The sequence below is a fragment of the Gadus morhua genome, chromosome 13 (assembly GCF_902167405.1).
Source record: "Gadus morhua chromosome 13, gadMor3.0, whole genome shotgun sequence".
Classification (NCBI taxonomy): domain Eukaryota; kingdom Metazoa; phylum Chordata; class Actinopteri; order Gadiformes; family Gadidae; genus Gadus; species Gadus morhua.
Window position 1 is genome coordinate 4317134 of NC_044060.1, and position 22500 is coordinate 4339633.

The following is a 22500-nucleotide window of genomic DNA, read 5'->3' on the forward strand; positions in this document are numbered from 1 at the left end:
CCTGGGTCCTGGGTCCTCCACCCTACTTTACCGTTAAGGTCTCCAGGGTTTAAACACTTTAGTCCAAAGCCGCTTGGATAAAAGTGATTAAAGCGTATGTTATGAATGTGTTTGGTGCAAGGGTGTCTGCAGAGAGATGTGAACAGTCCTAGTCTAGCTGTCAGGGTTTGACCGCCGTCTGAAAGGTTCTGGGTTCGAATCCCAATCTCAGCAGTCCAGCTGTAGGCGTTTGTGAGCCACACGCCTGTCCCCAACTCCGAGCTCATTATGATGTATAATGCGTCTGAAACGGCCTCTGTAAGTCACTCTGGTTAACAGCCACTGATGACGGGTACAACAGATGTTGCAGATCACTATTATTATCCACACACACAAATTACCCAAAGCGACGCACGGTGAAACATTCTGACAGCAAACGGGTTATTAACGAGCAGGCAGGAGTCATGGTAACGCGGCACGCCCACAGGTAGGCAGTGGGGGGGGGGGGGGGGTGCGGGTTTGTAACCCAGCGCCTCTCAGCTGGGGGTAAAGTAAGGATGTTCATAGAACCAAGTGCCGAGCACTAACAATCACTAGGTTAACCCATTCCCCGTATACAACAAAGATAGCTAGGATAAGAGGCTACACGACTGAGTACTATAATTAAGTACGACTACCCTGGTAGACACCCCCCCCCCCCCCCCCCAGCTCTGGAACCCTGCCTGGGGGGGCCGGGACCCCAGAGCGTGCTGACCGGTTCGTATCCCGCTCATCCCGACCTTCTGACCTTTTGACCGCCTCGTAGGATGTGACACGCGTGCGGGGGGGGGGGGGTGATGACTCACTTCTCTGCTACAAATGTCACCATCTAACCTTACCCCCCCCCCCCCCCCGGAGCTTTGACTCACGATATCACGCATCGGCGTGTGACGGCAGCCCGCCAGCGAGCGGAGCACGACGGAGGCGTGGCCGCAACCCCCCCCCCCCCTCCCACTGGACTCTAGACTCCTCCCCCCCATTCCCATCATCGCCACGGCCTCGTCGTTTATGTTCTGGGTGCCCCCCCCCCCCCCCCTCCTGATGGATGGGCGGCCATATATAACCCCCCCCCCTGTCACGTGACCGCCGAGAGCTGCCCTTGCTCGCCCCTCGCTCGCACCCGCGCTCGCCCCTCGCTCGCCCCTCTCTCGCCCTCTTCTTCGCCGAGCAGCAAATCACAGGGCTTCATTATCCGGAGGAGTGATAAATGTGATATACCTTTAGAGTCGCGGCCATCGCAGCGGGGGGGGCATGTCCTCCCCTCGTCGAGAGGAGGACATGCCCCCCCCACTCCTAGAGAGGGAGCGGGCTCAGCTTGCGGTGGATTATTAGATCATGTTCAGATGGATGGCTGTTGAACGACCAGGCTGTGCACATCCCAGCATGACGGTTTCTGCGTTGGATGCATTTAAACTGTCCGTCCGTCTGCTCTGTCCCCCCTGCCTCCTCTCGCTCTCTGTCTCTGTCTCCCTCTCTCTAATGCGCTCTCTGTCAAACTGCGTCTCTACTCTCCGTCTCTCTCTCCCTCTCTCTGTTTTAAACATGTCTATGTTGTTGCTCACGTCGGTCCTCTCTCCCTCCCTCTCTCCCTCTCTCCCCCTCCCTCTCTAATTTAACATGTCTCTGTTCTCCCTCCCTCCCTCCCTCTCTCTCTCTCTCTCCCTCTCCCTCTCCCTCTCCCTCTCTCTCTCTCTCTCTCTCTCTCTCTCTCTCTCTCTCTCTCTCTCTCTCTCTCTCTCTCTCTCCCCCTCCCTCTCCCTCCTCCCTCCCTCCTCTCCCTCCCTCCTCCCTCCCCCTCTCCCCCTCCCCTCCCTCTCTCTCCCCCCTCCCCCCCCCCTCCCTCCCCCTCTCTATTTTAACATGTCTCTGTTGTGTCTCCCCCGGCCCGCTGGCCCCCCAGGGAGCACCTGCGGGCGAGTGCCGCTGCTGTTACTGTCACACGTGCACTAGCCACCGCGCGTCCCTCCTCCCACTGCACCCAGTTAGCCCCGGAGTACAGGTCCTGCTCTCTCTCTTCCTCCCCCCCCCCCCTTCACCCCCCCCGTCTGTGTGCACGCCGCAACACCCCCCCCCCCCCCCCCCCCCCCCCCCCCCCCTCCGGCCTCCCTCCTTCAGCCCTGCCGCAGTGGCATTGATCTCCTCCTGTTTAATATCCCCCTCCCTCCCTCCCTCCCTCCCTCCCTCCCTCCTTGGCCTTCATCATCTTTCGATATCGCAGCACGGCACCCCATCCTCCTCTTCCTCCTCCTCCTGCTCCTCTTCCTCCGCCTGTCTGCTCCTCGTCATCCTCCAGCTCCCAGACAACAAAGACGAGCTCGGACCCCTGTCCCTTCTCCTCGTTTGCTCCTCTGTTTTGGTTTCTGTGCTACTTCCTGTGCTACTTCCTGTCTCTGTGAGTGTCCAGCGGCCGCTGGTGTGGTGGAGGCTTGGTGGAACATACTGTACACGTTTTACGGTTTGGAAGCTAGTTCCCAACAAAGAGCGAAGGGTTGATTTTTGTAGGGGTCCTATTTCGTCATGTCGATGAACAGGTGTGACATCACACCTGTCGATTGGTGGATCTGTCCGTCACACAGCAGAGTGGACTCTCCCAGTTGTGATGTCACGAGTGGGCCCTCCAGGTTGTGATGTCACGAGTGGACTCTCCCAGTTGTGATGTCACGAGTGGACTCTCCCAGTTGTGATGTCACGAGTGGACTCTCCCGGTTATGATGTCACCAGTGGACTCTCCCAGCTCAGTTGTGATGTCACAAGTGGACTCTCCCGGTTATGATGTCACCAGTGGACTCTCCCAGCTCAGTTGTGATCTCACAAGTGGACTCTCCCGGTTGTGATGTCACCAGTGGACTCTCCCAGTTCAGTTGTGATGTCACAAGTGGACCCTCCCAGGTGTGATGTCACGAGTGGACTCTCCCGGTTGTGATGTCACAAGTGCCCAGTTGTGATGTCACGAGTGGACTCTCCCAGTGCGGTTGTGATGTTACAAGTGGGAGTCCGAAGAGGCTGCTCACGGCTCCTCGCCGGGCAGCCTGCTGAGGAGATAGGGCCCCTTTAAACAGCGTATTTACACCTCACCACGCTAGGCTGCATCTCTCCGAACAAAGCACATACCGCCCTGGTACAAAAAGTCTCCAGCACTGTCAGTCCGTCCGGCCTGTTGAGCCGAGGCTCGTGCCCCCCTCCCCCTCCCCATCTGGACCGATCATCTGTCTGTGCTGTGTGCCCCATCCTGTGTCCGTCTCCGTTGCTTCGTGCCGTATTTGAACCGTCGACCTCCCCGGCGCCCCCCGGTGGCGGGCTTTGGCTGTGGTCTGTGGTCTGTGGTGGTGTCGTGTGTCGCCGCGCCCCCCACCCCGAGCACGCTCAGTGTGTGTCTGCTGTCAGCCGCCCTCCATCTTGTCCGGACCCCCCCTCCACTGCAACCCCCCCCCCCTCCCCCCCAAAAAAAGCTCTGTCGGCCCCGCCCCCACCGACCGGACCTCCCATCTCCTGCTCCTCCTCCCCGAGGCTCTTCCCCCTCGCCCCCCGGTCTCACGCCCTCCTCTCCCCCCCCCCCCCCAGATTGAGCCCCTGGAGGCGGACCCCGACATGCAGTCGTTCGGGAGCACCTCCTGGCTCTTCCACCCGCGGGACGCCGGCAGGCAACGGCCCGCCAGCACCAAGTACGAGACCACCATATTCTGAGACGCCACCGCCGCCGTGACCCTGGACCCCCCCCGCCCGCCTCCCCACGTCCCCCCGTCACCGTCGCCCGGTCCCAGTCCAACACCCTCCCCCCTCTCAGCCTCCCGTTCTGTTGTAGCCCCCCCCCCCCCCCCCCCCCCCCCCAAAGATAACTAGGTTCTGCCACTCTCATGCACATGCACTGACACACACACGCACACACAGACACACAGACAGACACACACACAGACAGACAGACAGACAGACAGACAGACAGACAGACAGACAGACAGACAGACAGACACACACACAGTCAGACGGACACACAGACAGACACACACACACACACACACACAGAAACACAGACAGACAGACACACAGACAGACGGACAGACAGACAGACAGACAGACAGACAGACAGACACACACACAGACACACAGACAGACAGACACACACACAGACGGACAGACGGACAGACGGACAGACGGACAGACACACAGACACACAGACAGACAGACAGACAGACAGACAGACAGACAGACAGACAGACAGACGCCACACATTGACACACACAGACACAACAACACACACCAGACACATGTACACATAGATAGACAGACACACACACACACACACACACACATGCAAAGACACAGACCGTAAGATGGAGAGACAGACAGAAACTCACAAATACAGACACACACACACACACACAAACAAACACACGAGCCCTGTGCCTTTCTCACTGTGACGGAATAGCCCCCCCCTCTCCTTCCTGTAGGCCGGGGACTCTTGACCCCCGTTAACCCCGCCCCCACCGCCATCCTATTGGTCCGTTCCAACTGCCCACGCCCCTCCCGTCCCCGCCCGGCAGACCCCTCCCTTTACCCTGTTGCTGCTGCAGCCTATGGCGGAGCCAGGATTGGCTGAGCCAGGATTGGCTGACCGGACTGGACTCACTTCCCATTGGTCCTGCCTTCTCAACTAAACTGCCTCCTCTTCCTCCTCTTCCTCCTGACAACTTGCATCCAACCCCATGCTAGTTTCCCAGAGGTTAACTTTCTATTATTATTATTATTATTATTATTATTATGATTACGATTATGTTGTTACTTTGATTATTATGTTATTTTATATCTGGTTTTAATGGTTTATCCCTTCACCAAAAGAAGCATGTCCTTTTTTATTTGAATTCAGTGGAGATACATTTGATAGAGTTCATACCCGTACACAACACATGTAATTACTCATTAAACGTTTGGGTTTTGGCAAACACATTTTTAAGCTCTGTTTGGAAACCTCAAAAGGCACATAGATCAATTAAAATCAATCAATACATTAAATGTAATCTTGCGCATACACACACACACAGTCACACACACACACACACACACACACACACACACACTCCTCGTGAGCACAATGACCACTTCTAGACTCGACGCATGCTTGTTTTGATCCCTTTTCTGAGATGCTTTATAACTCTTTGTTTGTTTTGATTCGGTTTCCTTTGTTTCTCTGTTCTGTAGCGCGTCCGGTCAGACCCGACACGTACCACTGTGAGCTCTGGAAGGGCTGCGTTACGTTACGGACAGACGGACACGTTAACCACAGCCAGAAACACCACGGCAGCACCGTGCAGCAAACTCTAACTCTTTTCTACGCGTATGTACAGTAGCAAAACTGTAAAGTCGGATCGCTTTAAGGGATCCAACCCATGATGTCTGGGATCATACGGACCAGGAACTGATGTGTGTGTGTGGCCCTGAACACGCGCACGCACACACACACACAGGGGGACCTGCTCCGCTCTCGTTTACCACGGACTATGTAGCCTTTACTTGTTTGGCAATCATTTCAGTCGGTCGCCCGCTAGATCCAAGGGTCCGGGCGTACGAGGGGCGGTTCTTCTCTCGTAACCGGCCAATCAGAGTCGGCACCGACCGTATGTTGGGGCCGCTGATTGGTCGGTATGGGAGCAAGGCCCCGCCCACCGTACGTCCGGACCCTTGGACGTAGTGCACCGCCCCATTTCAGTTGCTCTATAATCAGCCAAGCTTCCCGCCCCCCCCCTCGCCGGCTCCCACTTGCTCTCTGCCCCCGCCCAAAATGCACGCCCCTCCCTCGCTTAAAAAGAAAACGAGCACGTAACAAACGACCCCCACCCGGTGTCATGTGGCCCGTGTGGACGGAGGTCATGTGACATGGGGGGGGGGGGGGGGGGGGCCTTTGGTAGTCACCCCTGTGCCTCTCAGCACCCAGTAGCCCTGAGAGACACCGCAGCCTGGGTCCCAATGGGGGCCCCTGCTTCCCCCTTGGGCCCCTGGTTCCCACTGTGGTTCCCATTGTGGCCCCTGGTTCCCACTGTGGTTCCCATTGTGGCCCCTGGTTCCCACTGTGGTTTCCATTGTGGCCCCTGGTTCCCATTGTGGCCCCTGGTTCCCACTGTGGTTCCCGTTGTGGCCCCTGGTCCCACTGTGGTTCCCATTGTGGCCCCTGGTCCCACTGGGGCCCTCCCCCCCCCCCCCCCCACACCAGCTCCTCCCTCGGGGCCCCCTCTCCTCAGAGGACACTAAATAGTGATTCACTTTGTGACGCTCCCTGTAAGTCGGGGCTTACGGGGCCGATCCGGGAACGATCCGGGAAGGCCCTCATCCCGAATTAGCCCCGTTTATCCCGGTACGGGAGAGGGAATTATTTATGGAGAACGTGGGGAGAAAAAAAAAGGGCGATGTGCGTGTTTCTGTGTGTGTTTGTTTTTAACATGTGACTGGTTCTGACGGACCGTTCTATCCTACCTACGCTTCTGTCTGCTCGCTGCTGAACCAAAGCGCCGCTGCCCGGGACCTCGTGAGCGCTCAGGGGTGTTAAACGCGCGGCACACGGGGAAAGTGTGTCAAGGGAAAGAAGAAACAGCGTTTTAATAAACGACAATGAATCGGATTTAATTCGCCCCCACGCTGCCGGAGCTCAGTTTAACCGCCTGAGGTGGGAGAGAAAAAAAAGGAATGAATGCAAATCAGTTTTACCCCACTGTATCCTCCCCCTCCCCCCCCCTGAACCTGACACCGTTTATTTACACTGTGACTCAGGGCCGTAGTCCAGAAACCACACACACACACACACACACACACACACACACACACACACTCCTAAACACACACACACCCACCTGTGAACCCCCAGCATCAGGATGGAGTCGCTGGAGGAGCTGTTTATTATTATTGTTGTTGGTTTGTTTTTAACCTTGTAGCGTGACTCAAGGTCCTCTTGTGGGCTTTACACACACACACACACACACACACACACACACACACACACACACACACACACACACACACACACATCTTCACACACACACACACACACACACACACACACACACACACACACACATCTTCACACACACACAACTTCACACACACACACATGCACACACACACACACACACACAAAAACACAGCCACAGACACATTTTCTCAAGCACACACACACACACACACCTTTTCCACACACATCTTCACACACACACACACACACACACACACACACAGCCGCAGACACACTTTCTGAAGCACATACACACACACACACACACACACACACACACACACACACACACACACACACACACACACACAGTCTCTCGTGAGCCCGCTGGGACTGTGGTGCTTACATCACTGGTGTCCTGGATTCTGTTTGTGAGAGAGAGAGAGAGAGAGAGAGAGAGAGAGGGAGAGGGAGAGGGAGAGGGGGAGGGAGAGAGAGAGAGAGTGAGCGCTCTGTGGACCTGACCGGGTTATGTTGTTCTGTCCTGACTGTTACTAAGCTCCTGTTTCCCGGGAGCCTGCATGACCCTGGAGCCCCCCCCCCCCCAGTCCGGGTCTTTGTTTCTGATGGAGCCTTGTCTACCCCGCCCCCCCCCCCCCTCTGGGTTATTGGTTCACCTCCCCCCCCCCCCAACCCATGTACCTATGAATGCTCCCCCCCCTCTCATCCTGTCTCCCTCCGCATCACACACACACACGCACACGCACACACACACGCATACAGGCACGCACGCACACACACACGGACACACACACACACACACACACACACACACACACCTTGAACCTGTTTCTCCACATTGATGAACTCGAGGCTAATAAAGAGATGAAAACAACACAAAGCGCACAACGACTCTCTCTCCATCTGTTCCTCCACACGTCACACGCACACATCACACACACACGCGCACGCACACACACGCCGCACGCAGCGTGCCCTCTGCCACGCTGTCTGCATGTTCCCTGTTCTCCTCTAACGCCCTGTTCTCCCCCCCCCCCCCCCCCCCCCCCTCCCCCTGTGTAGCTCACGCCATCGTTCCGGTTCCCGGACACCAGGCTGTGAGGGGCGGGCGCCGAGCGGGCACGCAAGGGTGTGTGTCTGAGTGTGAGAGTGTGTGAGTGTGTGTGTGTGTGTGTGTGTGTGTGAGTGAGTGTGAGTGTGAGTGTGAGTGTGTGTGTGTGTGTGTGTGTGTGTGTGTGTGTGTGTGTGTGTGTGATGGTGTTGTTGTGTGTGTGTGTGTGTGTGTGTGTGTGATGGTGTTGGTGTGTGTGTGTGTGTGTGTGTGTGTGTGTGTGTGTGTGTGTGTGCGTGATGGTGTTGTGGTGTGTGTGTGTGTGTGTGTGTGTGTGTGTGTGTGATGGTGTTGTTGTGTGTGTGTGTGTGTGTGTGTGTGTGTGTGTGTGTGTGTGTGTGTGTGTGTGACTGAGTGTGTCCGAGTGTGTGTGACTGAGTGTGTCCGAGTGTGTGTGTGTCTCTATGAGTGTGTGGGTGTGTGTGTGTGAGTGTGTTTGCTTGTGTGTATGTGTGTGTGTCTGAGTATGTGTATGTCTGCGTGAGTCTGTGTGTTTGTGCGTGTTTGTGCCTGCGTGTGTGTGTCTGCGAGTGTTAGTATATCTGCGTGCGTGTGAGTGAATGCGTGTGTGTGACTGATTTGTGTGAATCTGTGTGTGTGAGCATGTCTGCCTGAGTATGTGTGTGAGCATATGTTTGTGTGTCTGTGTGTGTGGGTGTGTGAGCATGTGTGTGTGTGTGCGTGAGCATGTCTGTGTTTATGTGAGTGTGTGTGAGAGTATTGGTGAGTGTGTGCGCGTGCGTGAGATGGGGCCGGACGCTTGCATGCGGAGAGAATCGTAGAACGCGCCGCGAGAACAAGCGTGACGAAGAGGAGCGACGAAGGACAGGGAGAGACGAGAGCTAGGTCGACCAATCTGAGACCTCGACACACACGAGCCCCTCGCCCACCTCCCCCTCCTCATATGAATGCCCGACACGAGAGGAGGTGTGGTCTGTTAAGCTCGTGTGATTGGCCGACTGCCCCCCCCCCCCCCCCCCCCCACCTGTCTTGACTAAAGGTCAAGCAGAAAGGTCAGGTGGCCCGCTGACCTGCATGTGATGGGTCAGGTGTTGCATCACCTGCCCGCTGCCGAGGGCCATGTAGCATAGCGACCTGCGTCTCTTCATTCAGGGTCAAAGGGGAGGGGGTCAAAGGTCAAAGGTCAGATGGAGTTAGCTAGTCGGAGGGGGATTTGAAAAGTAGAAAAAACAGAGGATTTGTACCAGCGTCTCTAATGCTTTCTCCCATGTTTGTGGACAGAGTTCGGTTTGTCGATGATAATGTGATTACTGTTTCAAATTTCAAAGCAATATATATATATATATAAATTAAATAATACAACTACAAAAAACACTGTCTGGACAGTTCTTTTTTATATATATATATCAATGCTACATGTATGCATGAATTGCTGATTTTAATCGTATATTTTTATCTATACTGTATATATTTTTTTTAGGTATATATATATATATATCGTTTTTTATAGATATATATCATATTGAGTGATTTTAAAAGTACATTGGTTTATTTTCACAACATGACTCCTCTTTAGAAGAATCTCATAATCATACACATCTTTCAGATCTTTAAAACATCTGACAAATCCGACAACAAAAACAAACAACATATTCAACAGAAGACAAGACACGTGTTCTCTGGTAAATGAGATCCCACGGGTTTGCGTAGATAACTGAAGCTGAATGTTGTCTGATAAAGTTAGAGTCAAACATCAAGTAAAGGCTTCATCATTTCAGCTTTAATATGGAGTACATATTTGAGAATATAGTATACACAGTATATGAGTAGTGATCTGTTTGACCCTGAGGTCAGAGATCACCAGAAGGAATAGCAGAATCCACCATGTCGATCTCTAAACTATCTCTAATCTATCTACTAATCTATCTACTCTATCTCTATCTCTAATCTAACTATCTCTACTCTCTCTAATCCAACTACTAGGGTTGACACTAAGACTTCAAAAGCACTTGCCCATCGGGCAAGTACAGGTCAGGTTTAACTTGCCCGAATGTAATGTTCACTTGCCCAAATTATAATCAGAATCGTGAACGGGACTCTTTTTGCCAGGCACGCGGCCTGGTTTTGGGGGGGCTCAGAAAAATCATCCTAGCTCAGACTGAAGCTGAATGTTAGCTTCCACACACAAAAATAACAAACTTCTCTTTGTTTACTGATTTATCGAGCGGTCACATCGTGCCATGAAGTGATTTCAGTCCACCATTGCAACCTATAAAAGCTATCGCCAAGTTATATGTAGACCTGCATGATTTAAGCAAATGTACATAACTAAATGTCAGAGGTAGTAACAACGATATGTCTATTTTAACATTCAAGTTTCTTGTAGCTCTAATCAAATCGCGTTTCTAGTAGTGTTGTCAGTCACGATACTGGATTTTCTAACTTCGACACTATACCTGGAAAAATATCGATATTCTATGCCATTTTTGATATGAGGAAAAAAAAAATTCAGGAAAGATCATACCCAAAGTAAATAGAGTATATCTCCACAACTGCAAGGGTGATAATGTCATCTTTGTGCCAAAAGAAAGATTGTTGTGCAAGTGAAATATTCAATGGGGATAATACTTGGTTAGAGTGAATAAAGCCATGGAACACAGCATAAGTGGAATATAACATTTCCACCTGAAATAATTATCAGTTGGTCGTTATCAGTTGGGAGCACTGTCTTACTATGAGACACAAATAAAGGTAGATATCTTACAATTTTGACACTTGACACTATCTAAAGTTCAGGGCAAATATAATCGAATGCACCAATCCAAGCCAAACACTCGCAAATAAATATATGGCAATAGATTGCGCTGAAGAATATGTTTTCTGATTGAAGGCAATTTACCTATTCCCTACGAAACCTTCTCTTATTCATTGATTGAAAACACCATGTTTAGTTGCAAAATTTGGCCCAGACACTGGATAATCTGTTTATGGTGGTTTTATTCGATCAGAATCAACTTTGTGGACAAAAATCACAAAGGTAATACTTCATTTTTGGTTGTTAAAAGAAAAGGGGACGTTTCTTCTTAAGTTGTTATTTGCGAGTTTTTGTCACAGAATGATATGGTTTGGACTGTTGGAATAAGTGGAGGCTGTTTAATTACCATTCCCCCATATGTTTTTATTCGATACATTTCGACAGTGTTACCCATTATGGGTTTTTCATGATGACAGATAAAAAACGATGCCAGTGTTACCCTTTACGTTTCATTTGATAAAAAACGACAGTGTTACCCCTTATGTTTTTTTGCCGTGATGACTGATGAAAATATTTTATTTGACAAGGACAATTTATTTTATTTTTTTTATATGTTTTTTTTCATGATGACCAATAAAATACGACAGTGTTACCCCTTATATTTTATTTGACAAAGACAACAGTGTTACCCCTTATTCTTTTTTTCGTGACGACCAATAAAAAACAACAGTGTTACCCCTTATGTTTTTTTTCATGATGACCAATAAAAAACAACAGTGTTACCCCTTATGTTTTTTTTCATGACGACCAAGGAAAATGACAGTGTCACCCCTCATGTTTCATTTGATAAAAACGACAGTGTTACCCCCTATGTTTTAATTGATAAATATGGACATTGTTACCCCTTATGTTTTTTTCATGATGACCGATAAAAAACAACAGTGTTACCCCTCATGTTTTTTCCATGTTGACCAATAAATAACAGCAGTGGCACCTCTGTCAACCTTTTGGCGGGGATCCGAACATGAGCTGTTTAGAGCGTTAACCTCAGAACTTAACAATGCACCATCAAGACACCGGATAGGGTCATCACAAAGGTTATACTTGACTTTATAATTCACATGAAATAGAGATAAGAGTCTTCCAACAGAAGAAATAAACCGGACTTGAACGCCGGTCTCCAGGGGGTTAGCTCCCAGCTCTCTCCACTTCCCACTGCGATTTATGTTTTAATTATGTCTGAGGTTATATATGACAGTGCAAAAAACATGATAGCATGACGTTTAAAATTAATGAAATTGTGTTTTCCACAGATATTGAGCCACGGTCTCCAGTGGGTTAGGCAGAGTGCACTCCACTGCACCACTGAGGCGATGAAAATACACAATAATCAATCATCAATAAAGAGGATATACATGACATTAAAATGTATGTGTGCATTTCTATTATTTCCCTTATGTTTTTTTTCATGATGAAAAATAAAAAACGACAGTGTTACCCCTTATATTTTATTTGACAAAGGCAACAGTGTTACCCCTTATGTTTTTTTCATGACGACCAATAAAAAACAACAGTGTTACCCTTATGTTTTTTTTCATGACGACGAAAGAAAAACGACAGTGTCACCCCTCATGTTTCATTTGATAAAAACGACAGTGTTACCCCCTATGTTTTAATTGATAAATATCGACAGTGTTACCCCTCATGTTTTTTTCATGACGACCGATAAAAAACGACAGTGTCACCCCCTATGTTTTATTTGCTAAGTATCGACAGTGTTAGCCCTTATATTTATTTCATGACGGCCGATATAAAACGACAGTTTCCCCTCATGTTTTTTCCATGTTGACCAATAAATAACAACAGTGGCAGCCCTGTCGACATTTATGCGGGGATCCGAACATGAGCTGTTTAGAGTGTAAACCTCCGAACTTAACAATGCACCATCAAGACACCGGATAAACTCATCACAAAGGTTATACTTGACTTAATAATTAACATGAAATAGTGATAAGAGTCTTCCAACAGAAGACTTCCACTGGACTTGAACCCCGGTCTCCAGGGGGTTAGCTCACAGCTCTCTCCACTTCCCACTGAGATTTCTATTTTATTTATGTCTGAGGTTATATATGACAGTGCAATAGACATGATAGCATTACGTTTAAAATTAAAGATATTGTGTTTTCCACAGATATTAAGCCACGGTCTCCAGTGGGTTAGGCAGAGTGCACACCACTGCACCACTGAGGCGATGAAAATACACAATAATCCATCATCAATAAAGAGGATATACATGACATTAAAATGTATGTGTGTATTTCTATTATTTCCCTTATGTTTTTTTTCATGACGACCAATAGAAAACAACAGTGTTACCTCTTATATTTTATTTGACAAAGACAACAGTGTTACCCTTATGTTTTTTTTCGTGACGACCAATAAAAAACAACAGTGTTACCCCTTATGTTTTTTTCATGACGACCAATAAAAAAAAACATTGTTACCCCTTATGTTTTTTTTCATGACGACCAATAAAAAGCAACAGTGTTACCCCTTATGGTTTTTTTCATGACGACGAAAGAAAAACGACAGTGTCACCCCTCATGTTTCATTTGATAAAAACGACAGTGTTACCCCTTGTGTTTTTTTCATGACGACCAAAGAAAAACAACAGTGTCACCCCCTATGTTTTATTTGATAAGTATCGACAGTGTTAACCCTTATATTTATTTCATGACGGCCGATAAAAAACGACAGAGTTACCCCTCATGTTTTTTCCATGTTGACCAATAAATAACAACAGTGGCACCCCTGGCACCCCTGCCGGGATCCGAACAGGAGCTGTTTAGAGTGCGAACCTCCGAACTTAACAATGCACCATCAAGACACCGGATAAAGTCATCACAAAGGTTATACTTGACTTAATAATTAACATGAAATAGTGATAAGAGTCTTCCAACAGAAGACAAAAACCGGACTTGAACCCCGGTCTCCAGGGGGTTAGCTCACAGCTCTCTCCCCTTCCCACTGAGATTTTTATGTTAATTATGTCTGAGGTTATATATGCAATAGACATGATAGCATTACGTTTAAAATTAAAGATATTGTGTTTTCCACAGATATTGAGCCACGGTCTCCAGTGGGTTAGGCAGAGTGCACTCCACTGCACCACTGAGGCGATGACAATACATAATAATCAATCATCAATAAAGAGGATATACATGACATCAAAATGTATGTGTGTATTTCTATTATTTCCCTTATGGTTTTTTTCATGACAACCAATAAAAAACGACAGTGTTACCTCTTATATTTTATTTGACAAAGACAACAGTGTTACCCTTATGTTTTTTTTTCATGACGACCAATAAAAAACAACAGTGTTACCCCTTATGGTTTTTTTCATGACGACGAAAGAAAAACGACAGTGTCACCCCTTATGTTTTTTTCATTGACGACCAATAAAAAACAACAGTGTTACCTCTTATGTTTATTTTCATGACGACCAATAAAAAACAACAGTGTTACCCCTATGTTTATTTTCATGACGACCAATAAAAAACAACAGTGTTACCCCTTATGTTTTTTTTCATGACGACCAATGATTTTTTATCATGATGACCAATAAAAAACAACAGTGTTACCCCTTATGTTTTTTTTCATGACGACCAATAAAAAAAAACAGTGTTACCCCTTATGATTTTTTTCATGACGACCAATAAAAAAAAACAGTGTTACCCCTTATGTTTTTTTTCATGACGACCAATAAAAAACAACACTGTTACCCCTTATGGGTTTTTTCATGACGACCAATAAAAAACAACACTGTTACCCCTTATGTTTTTTTTTCATGACGACCAATCAAAAACAACAGTGTTTCCCCTTATGTTTTTTTTCATGACGACCAATAAAAAACAACAGTGTTACCCCTTATGTTATTTTTCTTGACGACCAATAAAAAACAACAGTGTTACCCCTTATGTTTTTTTTCATGACGACCAATAAAAAACAACAGTGTTACCCCTTATGTTTTTTTTCATGACGACCAATAAAAAATAACAGTGTTACCCCTTATGTTTTTTTTCATGACGACCAATAAAAAACAACATTGTTACCCCTTATGTTTTTTTTCATGACGACCAATAAAAAACAACAGTGTTACCCCTTATGTTTTTTTTCATGACGACCAATAAAAAACGACAGTGTTACCCCTTATGTTTTTTTCATTGACGACCAATAAAAAACAACAGTGTTCCCCTACGAATCACTGCCAGAGACCGCACTGCGAGTGAGTGACAGAAGGCGGGGCTATATTCGCACTGAAGTGATGTGTGTCTGTTAACTCGCTTTCCGAGAGAAGAGAAGACAGCGCGCTGATATACTTCTATTTTGTGTGATTTTGCGGAACAAAAGGTTGTTCTGCAGTTTCTAAAAACATTTGAATAAATAGCCTTTATATTAACATCCACCCAAAATCCACTTGCCCGTTCGGGCAACCAGAATAAATCTCAACTTGCCCAAACATTTCTTTTACTTGCCCCGGGCAAGCGGGCAACCGTAAGTGTCATTGGCTGAACTATATATTGCATCCATCTCTACTCCGTCTCTACTCTCACCCGAGGGAATCCCGTGATGTTTGTGATTGAAGTCTCAATGATCTGAATAAACTTGCCCAGAGCTCCATATCCAGCCTGGGTGGTTGTTAGTGTGTGCTGTGATGATGAAATCATTTAAAACTGATCTGTTCTGTAGAGGCCTTCTGATATATTGACTCAACATCACCCTCCAAAGCATTCTGCCAAACAACTTATGAACCATTTAACCCATAATGCCCACTCAAAAACATCTTAGAAAGTACAAAAATAGATATATCTGGCCCTGAGAGACAACAGCTTTGGTTAAACATTATGTATTTACACATCATTCAGGGTCGCACACCGGTGAGCTATGAAGCGCCCATGTACTTTATATGCACAGTAAAAGTAAATTAATACAAGATGGAGGCTTTTTCTCATTAGAAAAAACTTTCACATGTCCTTTAAAAAAAACAACTGATTGTTTGTTAAAAAGAAAGGAAGAAAGTGTTAAAAATAGAGACATAATTGCCCATTTCATTTCACCACATTTGTCCGTTAAACAAATCAACCTGAAGAATCTCCCTGGGGGGCCTCTTCAGTTTTCCTTCTATTTACACATTTACACACAAGCCCCCCCCCAGGGGGGGACCGGGGATCCAGCTACCCCCCTCCCGGTCCCCCCCCCCCCCCCCCCCTCCCCCCATAGGTCTCCCCCCTCCCGGTCCCCCCCCCTCCCCCCCATAGGTCTCCCCCCTCCCGGTCTAGCGCCCCACCTCCCCGCCCTCCCCCTCCTCCCCCCCAGGGGGGAACAGCAGCCCCCTGAGGACGGGGGCGTAGCGGGGGCCGAACACCGACCGGTTGAAGTGGACCAGCCGGCTGAAGCGGGCCCCCAGCTCCTCCAGCTCGGGCCCCTGGGCGGTCAGGACGGCGGGGGGGGGCGGGGCCTTCCTGCCGGGGGGGCCGGCCTCCAGCGTCGCCCGCAGGAAACCCTGAACTCGCTCCCCTGTGGGACGGAGGAGGGAGGCAGTGAGAGGGGGGCCGGGGGGGTGTGTGTGTGTGTGTGTGTGTGTGTGTGTGCGTGTGTGTGAGTGTGTGTGTGCGTGCGTGCGTGCGTGCGTGCGTGCTTGTGTGTGTGTGTGTGTGTGTGTGTGTGTGTGTGTGTGTGTGTGTGTGTGTGTGTGTGTGTTTGTGTGTGCGTGTCTGTGTGTTAGTGTGTGTGTGAGTGTGTGTTTATTTTTTATATGTATGCACATGTGTTTAAGTCTGTGGGTATATATGTGCATGTGTTTGTTTGCTTGTGCGTGTGTGTATCTATGTGCGTGTATCTGGGTTTGTATGCTTGTCTGTGTGTGTACATATGTGTGTGTTTGTGTGTGTGTGCATTTGTGTTTATCTGTATGTGTGTATGTGTGCTTGTGTTTGTGTGCGTGAGCGTGTGTGTATTTACGTGTTTGTATCTGTGTTTGTGTGTATTTGTACGTATGTGTGTTTGTATGTGTATGTGTGTATTTGTGTTTGTGTGTATCTGTTTGGTGTGTATCTGTGTGTATCTGTATGTGTGTGTGTGTGTGTGTGTGTGTGTGTGTGTGTGTGTGTGTGTGTGTGTGTGTGTCTGTCTGTGTCTGTGTGTGTGTGTGTGTGTGTGTGTGTGTGTGTGTGTGTGTGTGTGTGTGTGTGTGTGTGTGTCTGTGTGTCTGTGTGTGTGTGTGTGTGTGTTTCGCCTGCAGCAGAGCACATCAAAATAATTGCCTAAAATAACGAATAGGAACGTGACTGTGATGTAAAAAGTCTGTGGCATCTAAAACGCATCTCTGGCTGCGACTCTAAATATACCATAAATATATAAATAAATATATAAACACAGACACACAGAACTAAACACAAACAAATACAGATAACCCAACTAATGAGTCAGCGCCATAAAACGATTCACCGAGTGTATAATTAGCACTCCGCGGCTAACTCAAACGTACACGGCGGCCTCCCTATAAATAGGGCTGCGGTCTCCTAGCAACAGTCCAAACAGCCTCCCGACGCCACGTCCGCCGCGCTGTGCGTCGCGTGATGCGCGCTGTGCGTTGTGTGTTGTGTGTTGTGCATTCGTTGTGCGTTGTGTGTTGTGTTACGCGTCGCGTGATGTGCGCTGTGTGTTGTGCGTCGTGCGCTGTGTGTTATGCGTCGCGTGATGTGCGCTATGTTGCCCACTGTGTGTTGTGTGTTGTGCGTTGTGTGTTGTGCGTCGTGGGTTGTACGTTTTGCGTTGTGCGCTGTGTGTTGACCATCCCCCTCGCTATACGTCCCCGTCCCGCCCTGTTGACTCTGAGGCTGTTGGTTAAGCTAACAAGAGTTCAGCGGTCCGCGTTAATATTGTATCAGCTCGGCCTCGGGCCTTTGAGCCGGGGCATCAACAATGCATGTGTTCCCCCGCTTCTAAAAACCGCCATAGCCCCGAGCCCTCTGGGGGATAAGGTGCATTACTTTATGAAATATACATGGGGGGGGGGGGTGTTTGCAGCCGGGGCAGGGGGTGAAAGAGAGAGGGGTAGGGGGGGAGGGAGGGGGAGGGCAGGGGGTGAAAGAGAGAGGGAGGGGGGGGGAGGGCAGGGGGTGAAAGAGAGAGGGAGGGGGGGGGAGGGGGAGGGCAGGGGGTGAAAGAGAGAGGGAGGGGGGGGGGCAGCATCAGCAGGTTACACTGCGGCACCACCGCGCACGTAGCGCTGCATCACGCTGGGTCGCGCACTACGGAACCTACTGGCACTACGGCGTCTACTGGTTAGCCTACCTGGATAGCATGGTTAGCCTACCTGGATAGCCTGGTTAGCCTACCTGGTTAGCTTACCAGGTTAGCCTCCTCGGTCAGGCTGGTTAGCCTACCTGATTAGCCTGGTTAGCCTACCTGGTTAGCCTGGTTAGCCTACCTGGTTAGCTTACCAGGTTAGCCTCCCCGGTCAGGCTGGTTAGCCTTCCTGGTTAGCCTGGTTAGCCTACCTGGTTAGCCCACTAGACTAGCGGATTGAGCCCTGTCGTTCTGACCCTTCAGTGATGGGGGGGAGTGAGTACAGCAGGTGTGTGACCTCTGACCTATGAGGGTCCGGATGGGGTTGGATGGTCTCCAGAGGTCTGCTATCTGGCCCCTCAGCGCGTCCTGGCCCTGCCGGGACAGCGGGGGCCCGTCCAGGGCCTCCAGGGCCGGGGCCACCAGGACCAGCACCTGCTCCCCGACAGCCTGCAGCGCCCCCTTCAGGTCGGCCTCCCTAGAGAGAGACACGGGTCAGACGCGCCGAATCCAACGGACGTTACATCCACCTGAGGCTGATCCACCTGAGGCTGATCCACCTGAAGCTGATTCACCTGAGGCTGATCCAACCAAATGAGGCTGATCCAACCACCTGAGGCTGATCCACCTGAGGCTGATCCACCTGAGGCTGATCCAACTGAAATGATATGATCTATACTATAGATTATACAAACTCGAAATGTTAGCAAAATAATTTGTGAAACTATTTTTTGGGCTAACATTTTGACTGCTACAAAATATATATATATATATATATGTATAAATAATTAAATAGTGAATAGGATAGAGGCCAACATTATTCATTAATTGATCTCTATCAATCTTACAATGTATTTCTTATGATATAAAAATTCAAATGGGAATTTGGTTGTTTGTTATTTTAAGTCTATGTCGTTGTGTTTCCCCCCCCCCGTCCCCGGGCAGCCCGGTGCGGCCAGGTGTCCATCTGAGGCCTTATCGAATCAACACACCCTGGCGTTTCTACGGAAACGGATAGAATGAGGTCAGCGCGATCCGCCGCGACAAGCTAGCCGCCTGCTGTCGCCCTCCGTCCGCCTCTTCCTCAAACCGTCCTCGTTCCCACGACGACGGGCCGCGCACACGCACACACACACACACACACATCACCTCGCCTCTCCGTCTCTTACCTGGCCTGGCTGCCCTCCAGCAGGGCAGCGGTGGTCTGCTTGAGTTTACCTACAAACCCGGGCAGGGAGAGAACAGCGCCCCCGCACTGGGCGCTGGTCAGCAGCAGTACTGCAGCCTGCAGCGCCAGCAGGTCTACTCTGTGACCCAGCGTGTCCAAGCGGTCTCTGTCCATGAGCACAGTCTGTTGGAGGGAGAGGCGTGCGTACTCAGTGTATGGGTCAACCCGGCGCTGGGGTTAGACGTTTGTCGTTGTCACATCATCACAATACTCGATGACTTGAATACATCATAAATGCAGCTCATACACTTAACGACTATTTGGTCTTTCAACAAATAGTATTTCAACATTTATTTTTATTCAGAGTAACATGAATTGAATTCAGGTACTTGATACCCTAAGATACCCTTAATGACCAGATGTCCAGCTAGCCCAGGTTAGCCCATGCTAGTCCAGGTTAGCACAGGCTAGTCCAGCTAGTCCAGGCCAGTCCAGGTAAGCCCAGGCTAGTCAAGCTATTTTGCTAGTCCACGTTAGTCCATGCTAGTCCAGGTTAGCCCAGGCTAGTCCAGCTAGCCTGTTAACCCAGCTAGCCCAGGCTGGTCCAGCTAGCCTGTTAGCCCAGCTAGCCCAGGCTAGTCCTGCTAGCCTGCCAGTCCATCTGGCCCGGACTGACCTCAGGGTAGCGCTGGTCCTGGGGGTCCCAGTGAAGCAGACCCATGTAGGCCCGGTTCAGGACGGCTGAGGGGCTGAGGGCCCCCCTACCCCCCGGGTCAGAGCCAGGGGGGCCGGGGGGCAGCGCGGCCCGCTGCTCCTGGGCGGCCCTCTGCAGCCAGGAGGTGGTGTGGTCCAGAGAACCTGGAGCAGGACCACAGAGAGGAGGACAGGGTTAGAGCACTACCACCAGGTCACCACTAGGGGGGGTGGAGAACCTGGAGCAGGACCCCAGGGGCAGAGAGGAGGACAGGGTTAGAGCACTACCACCAGGTCACCACTAGGGGGGTGGAGAGAGGGGTCAGACTCTGGGGACGGTGGGGTGGTACCCATATCCTTTGGGAGGAGAGTGGAACACCTCTGAACATTGTACAAGATCCCCCCCCCCCCCACCCCCCCACGACTTCACTATCGTGCATAAGGAGGGGAGGGGGGGAATGAGAGGATTAACTGCTGCAACTGCTGAGAGGGAGAGAGACAGAGAGAGAGAGAGACAGAGAGAGAGAGAGAGAGAGAGAGACAGCGAGAGAGAGGCAGAGAGAGGGAGACAGAAGCCCTGGTCATGGTACCCGGCCCTCCGGTCTCACCGGGCTCTCTGCGTAGGAGCTCCTGGAACTTGGCTCTCTCGTAGGGGACGGCCTGCTGGGCGAGATGCGGCCGCAGGCTGAGCAGCGTGAAGTTCACCATGTCCTTCTTCATCAGCTCCAGCACCCGCAGCACCTCCCTGTGGAGCAGGAGCAAGGGGAGGAGGAGGGGGAGGAGGGGGAGGAGGGGGAGGAGGAGGAGAAGGGGGAGGGGCAGCAGGAGGGGGAGGAGGAGGAGGAGGAGGAGGAGGAGGAGGAGGAGGAGAAGGAGGGGGAGCAGGGGGAGGAGGAGGAGGGGGAGGAGGGGGAGGAGGGGGAGGAGGAGGAGGAGGAGGAGGGGGAGGAAGAGGAGGAGGGGGAGGGGGAGGAAGAGGAGGTGCCGGAGGAGGAGGAGGGGGAGGAGGAGGGGGAGGAGGGGGAGGAGGAGGAGGAGAGGAGGGGGAGGAGGAGGAAGAGGAGGAGGAGTCAAACTCAAGTATTCAGTTTATGATGATCTATTAACAAAGTATTCTAATTCCTGAAGCATCAAGCAGCAGAGGTTCTACTGTATGTATAATTGATGAATGACTTAAACGATTAATCGATTAATCAATTAACAAATTGAGATAAATTTCCTGTCGACTAGCAGACGAGCTCGGACCCCCCCCCCCCCCCCCCCCCAGGTCTGCGGGACCCCTGACCTGAAGAGGTCCACGGGGTCGGTGAGGAGCCTCAGCGCCCGGATCTCGGGGTCCCGGACGGGGGCGCACAGGCCGGCCATGGTGGAGGCGATAAAGGAGGCCAGCCGCTGGAGGTCCAGGGCCCCGTGGTCCACCTGCTGCTGGATCAGCTCCAGGTCCAGGACCCGGTCCAGCTGGGCCCGCAGCCCCACGTGGGCGGGCAGCAGCAGGGACAGCAGCATCTGGAGGGGGACCCCCCAACGGGGGTTAGTCTCAGCGTGACACAAACTAGAACTAGACGTGTTTTAACCGACAAAGGGCGGCATTCAGCTCAGGAGGTAGAGCGGGGTGGCTGGGAACCGGAAGGTTGCTGGTTCGATCCCCGGCTCCCCCGAGCTGAGTGTCGAGGTGTCCCTGAGCAAGGCACCTCATCCTGACTGCTCCTGAAGAGCTGGCTGTCGCCCTGCGTGGTTGACTCCGCTGTCGGTGCGTGAATGGGTGAATATGAGGCAATATTGTACCCCCCACCCCCCTCTTATGCAGATCAGATGTACACATCCATGTATGTTGTACGTCCTTGCATTTAAAAATAGTACTTCCAAAATATAGGACAGTATTGTTCAGCATCTTATCCTATCTTTGTTGTGTACGGGGAATGGGTCACCCCTAGCGATTGTTAGTGCTTGGCACCTGGTTCTATGAGCATCCTTACTGTACCGACAGCGATATATTGCTGCTACTATTTCTTCTAACAAATGTAGTTATTGTTAGTCGCTTTGGATAAAAACGTCTGCTAAATGCCCTGAATGTCATTGTGTGAAAATGTAAAGGTTTCATACGCAGGGTTCTTTATCCTATCGATACCTTCGTGGTATAGAACCCTGCCTGTTTCATATGACGGGTTCTTAACTCTGAAGCGATCTTTAGGATAAAGAACCCTGCTTGTGTCTTATGCAGGTTGTGTTGTCTGGAGTCAGGAGCAAGACTTGAGGTAGAATCTGGGCTGTGTATCGGTAGATCCTAATGTCCTCAGAGAGAGACGTGGAACTAAATGACTTCTTCGCTGCTCAGGTCACGTTTGGGGATAATAGAAGAAACACCTCGATATTAGAAGAGCTTTAAAGGGCACGTGTGGCAAGTCTAAAGAGATCCTGAGTGTGTGCGTGTGGGTGGGTTTGTTTGATTCTGTGTGTGTGTGTGTGTGTGTGTGTGTGTCTGTGTA

The 22500-nt window shown here is 50.2% G+C and overlaps 1 protein-coding gene and 1 long non-coding RNA gene across 2 annotated transcripts in view; one reads left to right on the forward strand and one right to left on the reverse strand.

The window, feature by feature from the left end:
* The first annotated feature begins 4277 nt into the window (after nucleotides 1–4277).
* Nucleotides 4278–7026, forward strand: LOC115557616 (uncharacterized). Its single transcript, XR_003979212.1, has 2 exons — nucleotides 4278–4735; nucleotides 5212–7026. It is a non-coding gene; the product is annotated as an uncharacterized LOC115557616 (long non-coding RNA).
* A 9096-nt stretch (nucleotides 7027–16122) lies between these two features.
* LOC115556801 (T-complex protein 11-like protein 2) overlaps nucleotides 16123–22500 on the reverse strand; it is an 8767-nt gene continuing 2389 nt past the window's right edge. The window contains exons 5-10 of the mRNA XM_030374145.1: nucleotides 21300–21520; nucleotides 20623–20759; nucleotides 19998–20179; nucleotides 19323–19504; nucleotides 18459–18631; nucleotides 16123–16380 (exon numbers count right to left, since the gene is read on the reverse strand). Of these exons, the coding sequence (XP_030230005.1) occupies nucleotides 16139–16380; nucleotides 18459–18631; nucleotides 19323–19504; nucleotides 19998–20179; nucleotides 20623–20759; nucleotides 21300–21520 (1137 nt within the window). The 3' untranslated portion in view covers nucleotides 16123–16138. The remainder of the gene's footprint in view (nucleotides 16381–18458; nucleotides 18632–19322; nucleotides 19505–19997; nucleotides 20180–20622; nucleotides 20760–21299; nucleotides 21521–22500) is intronic.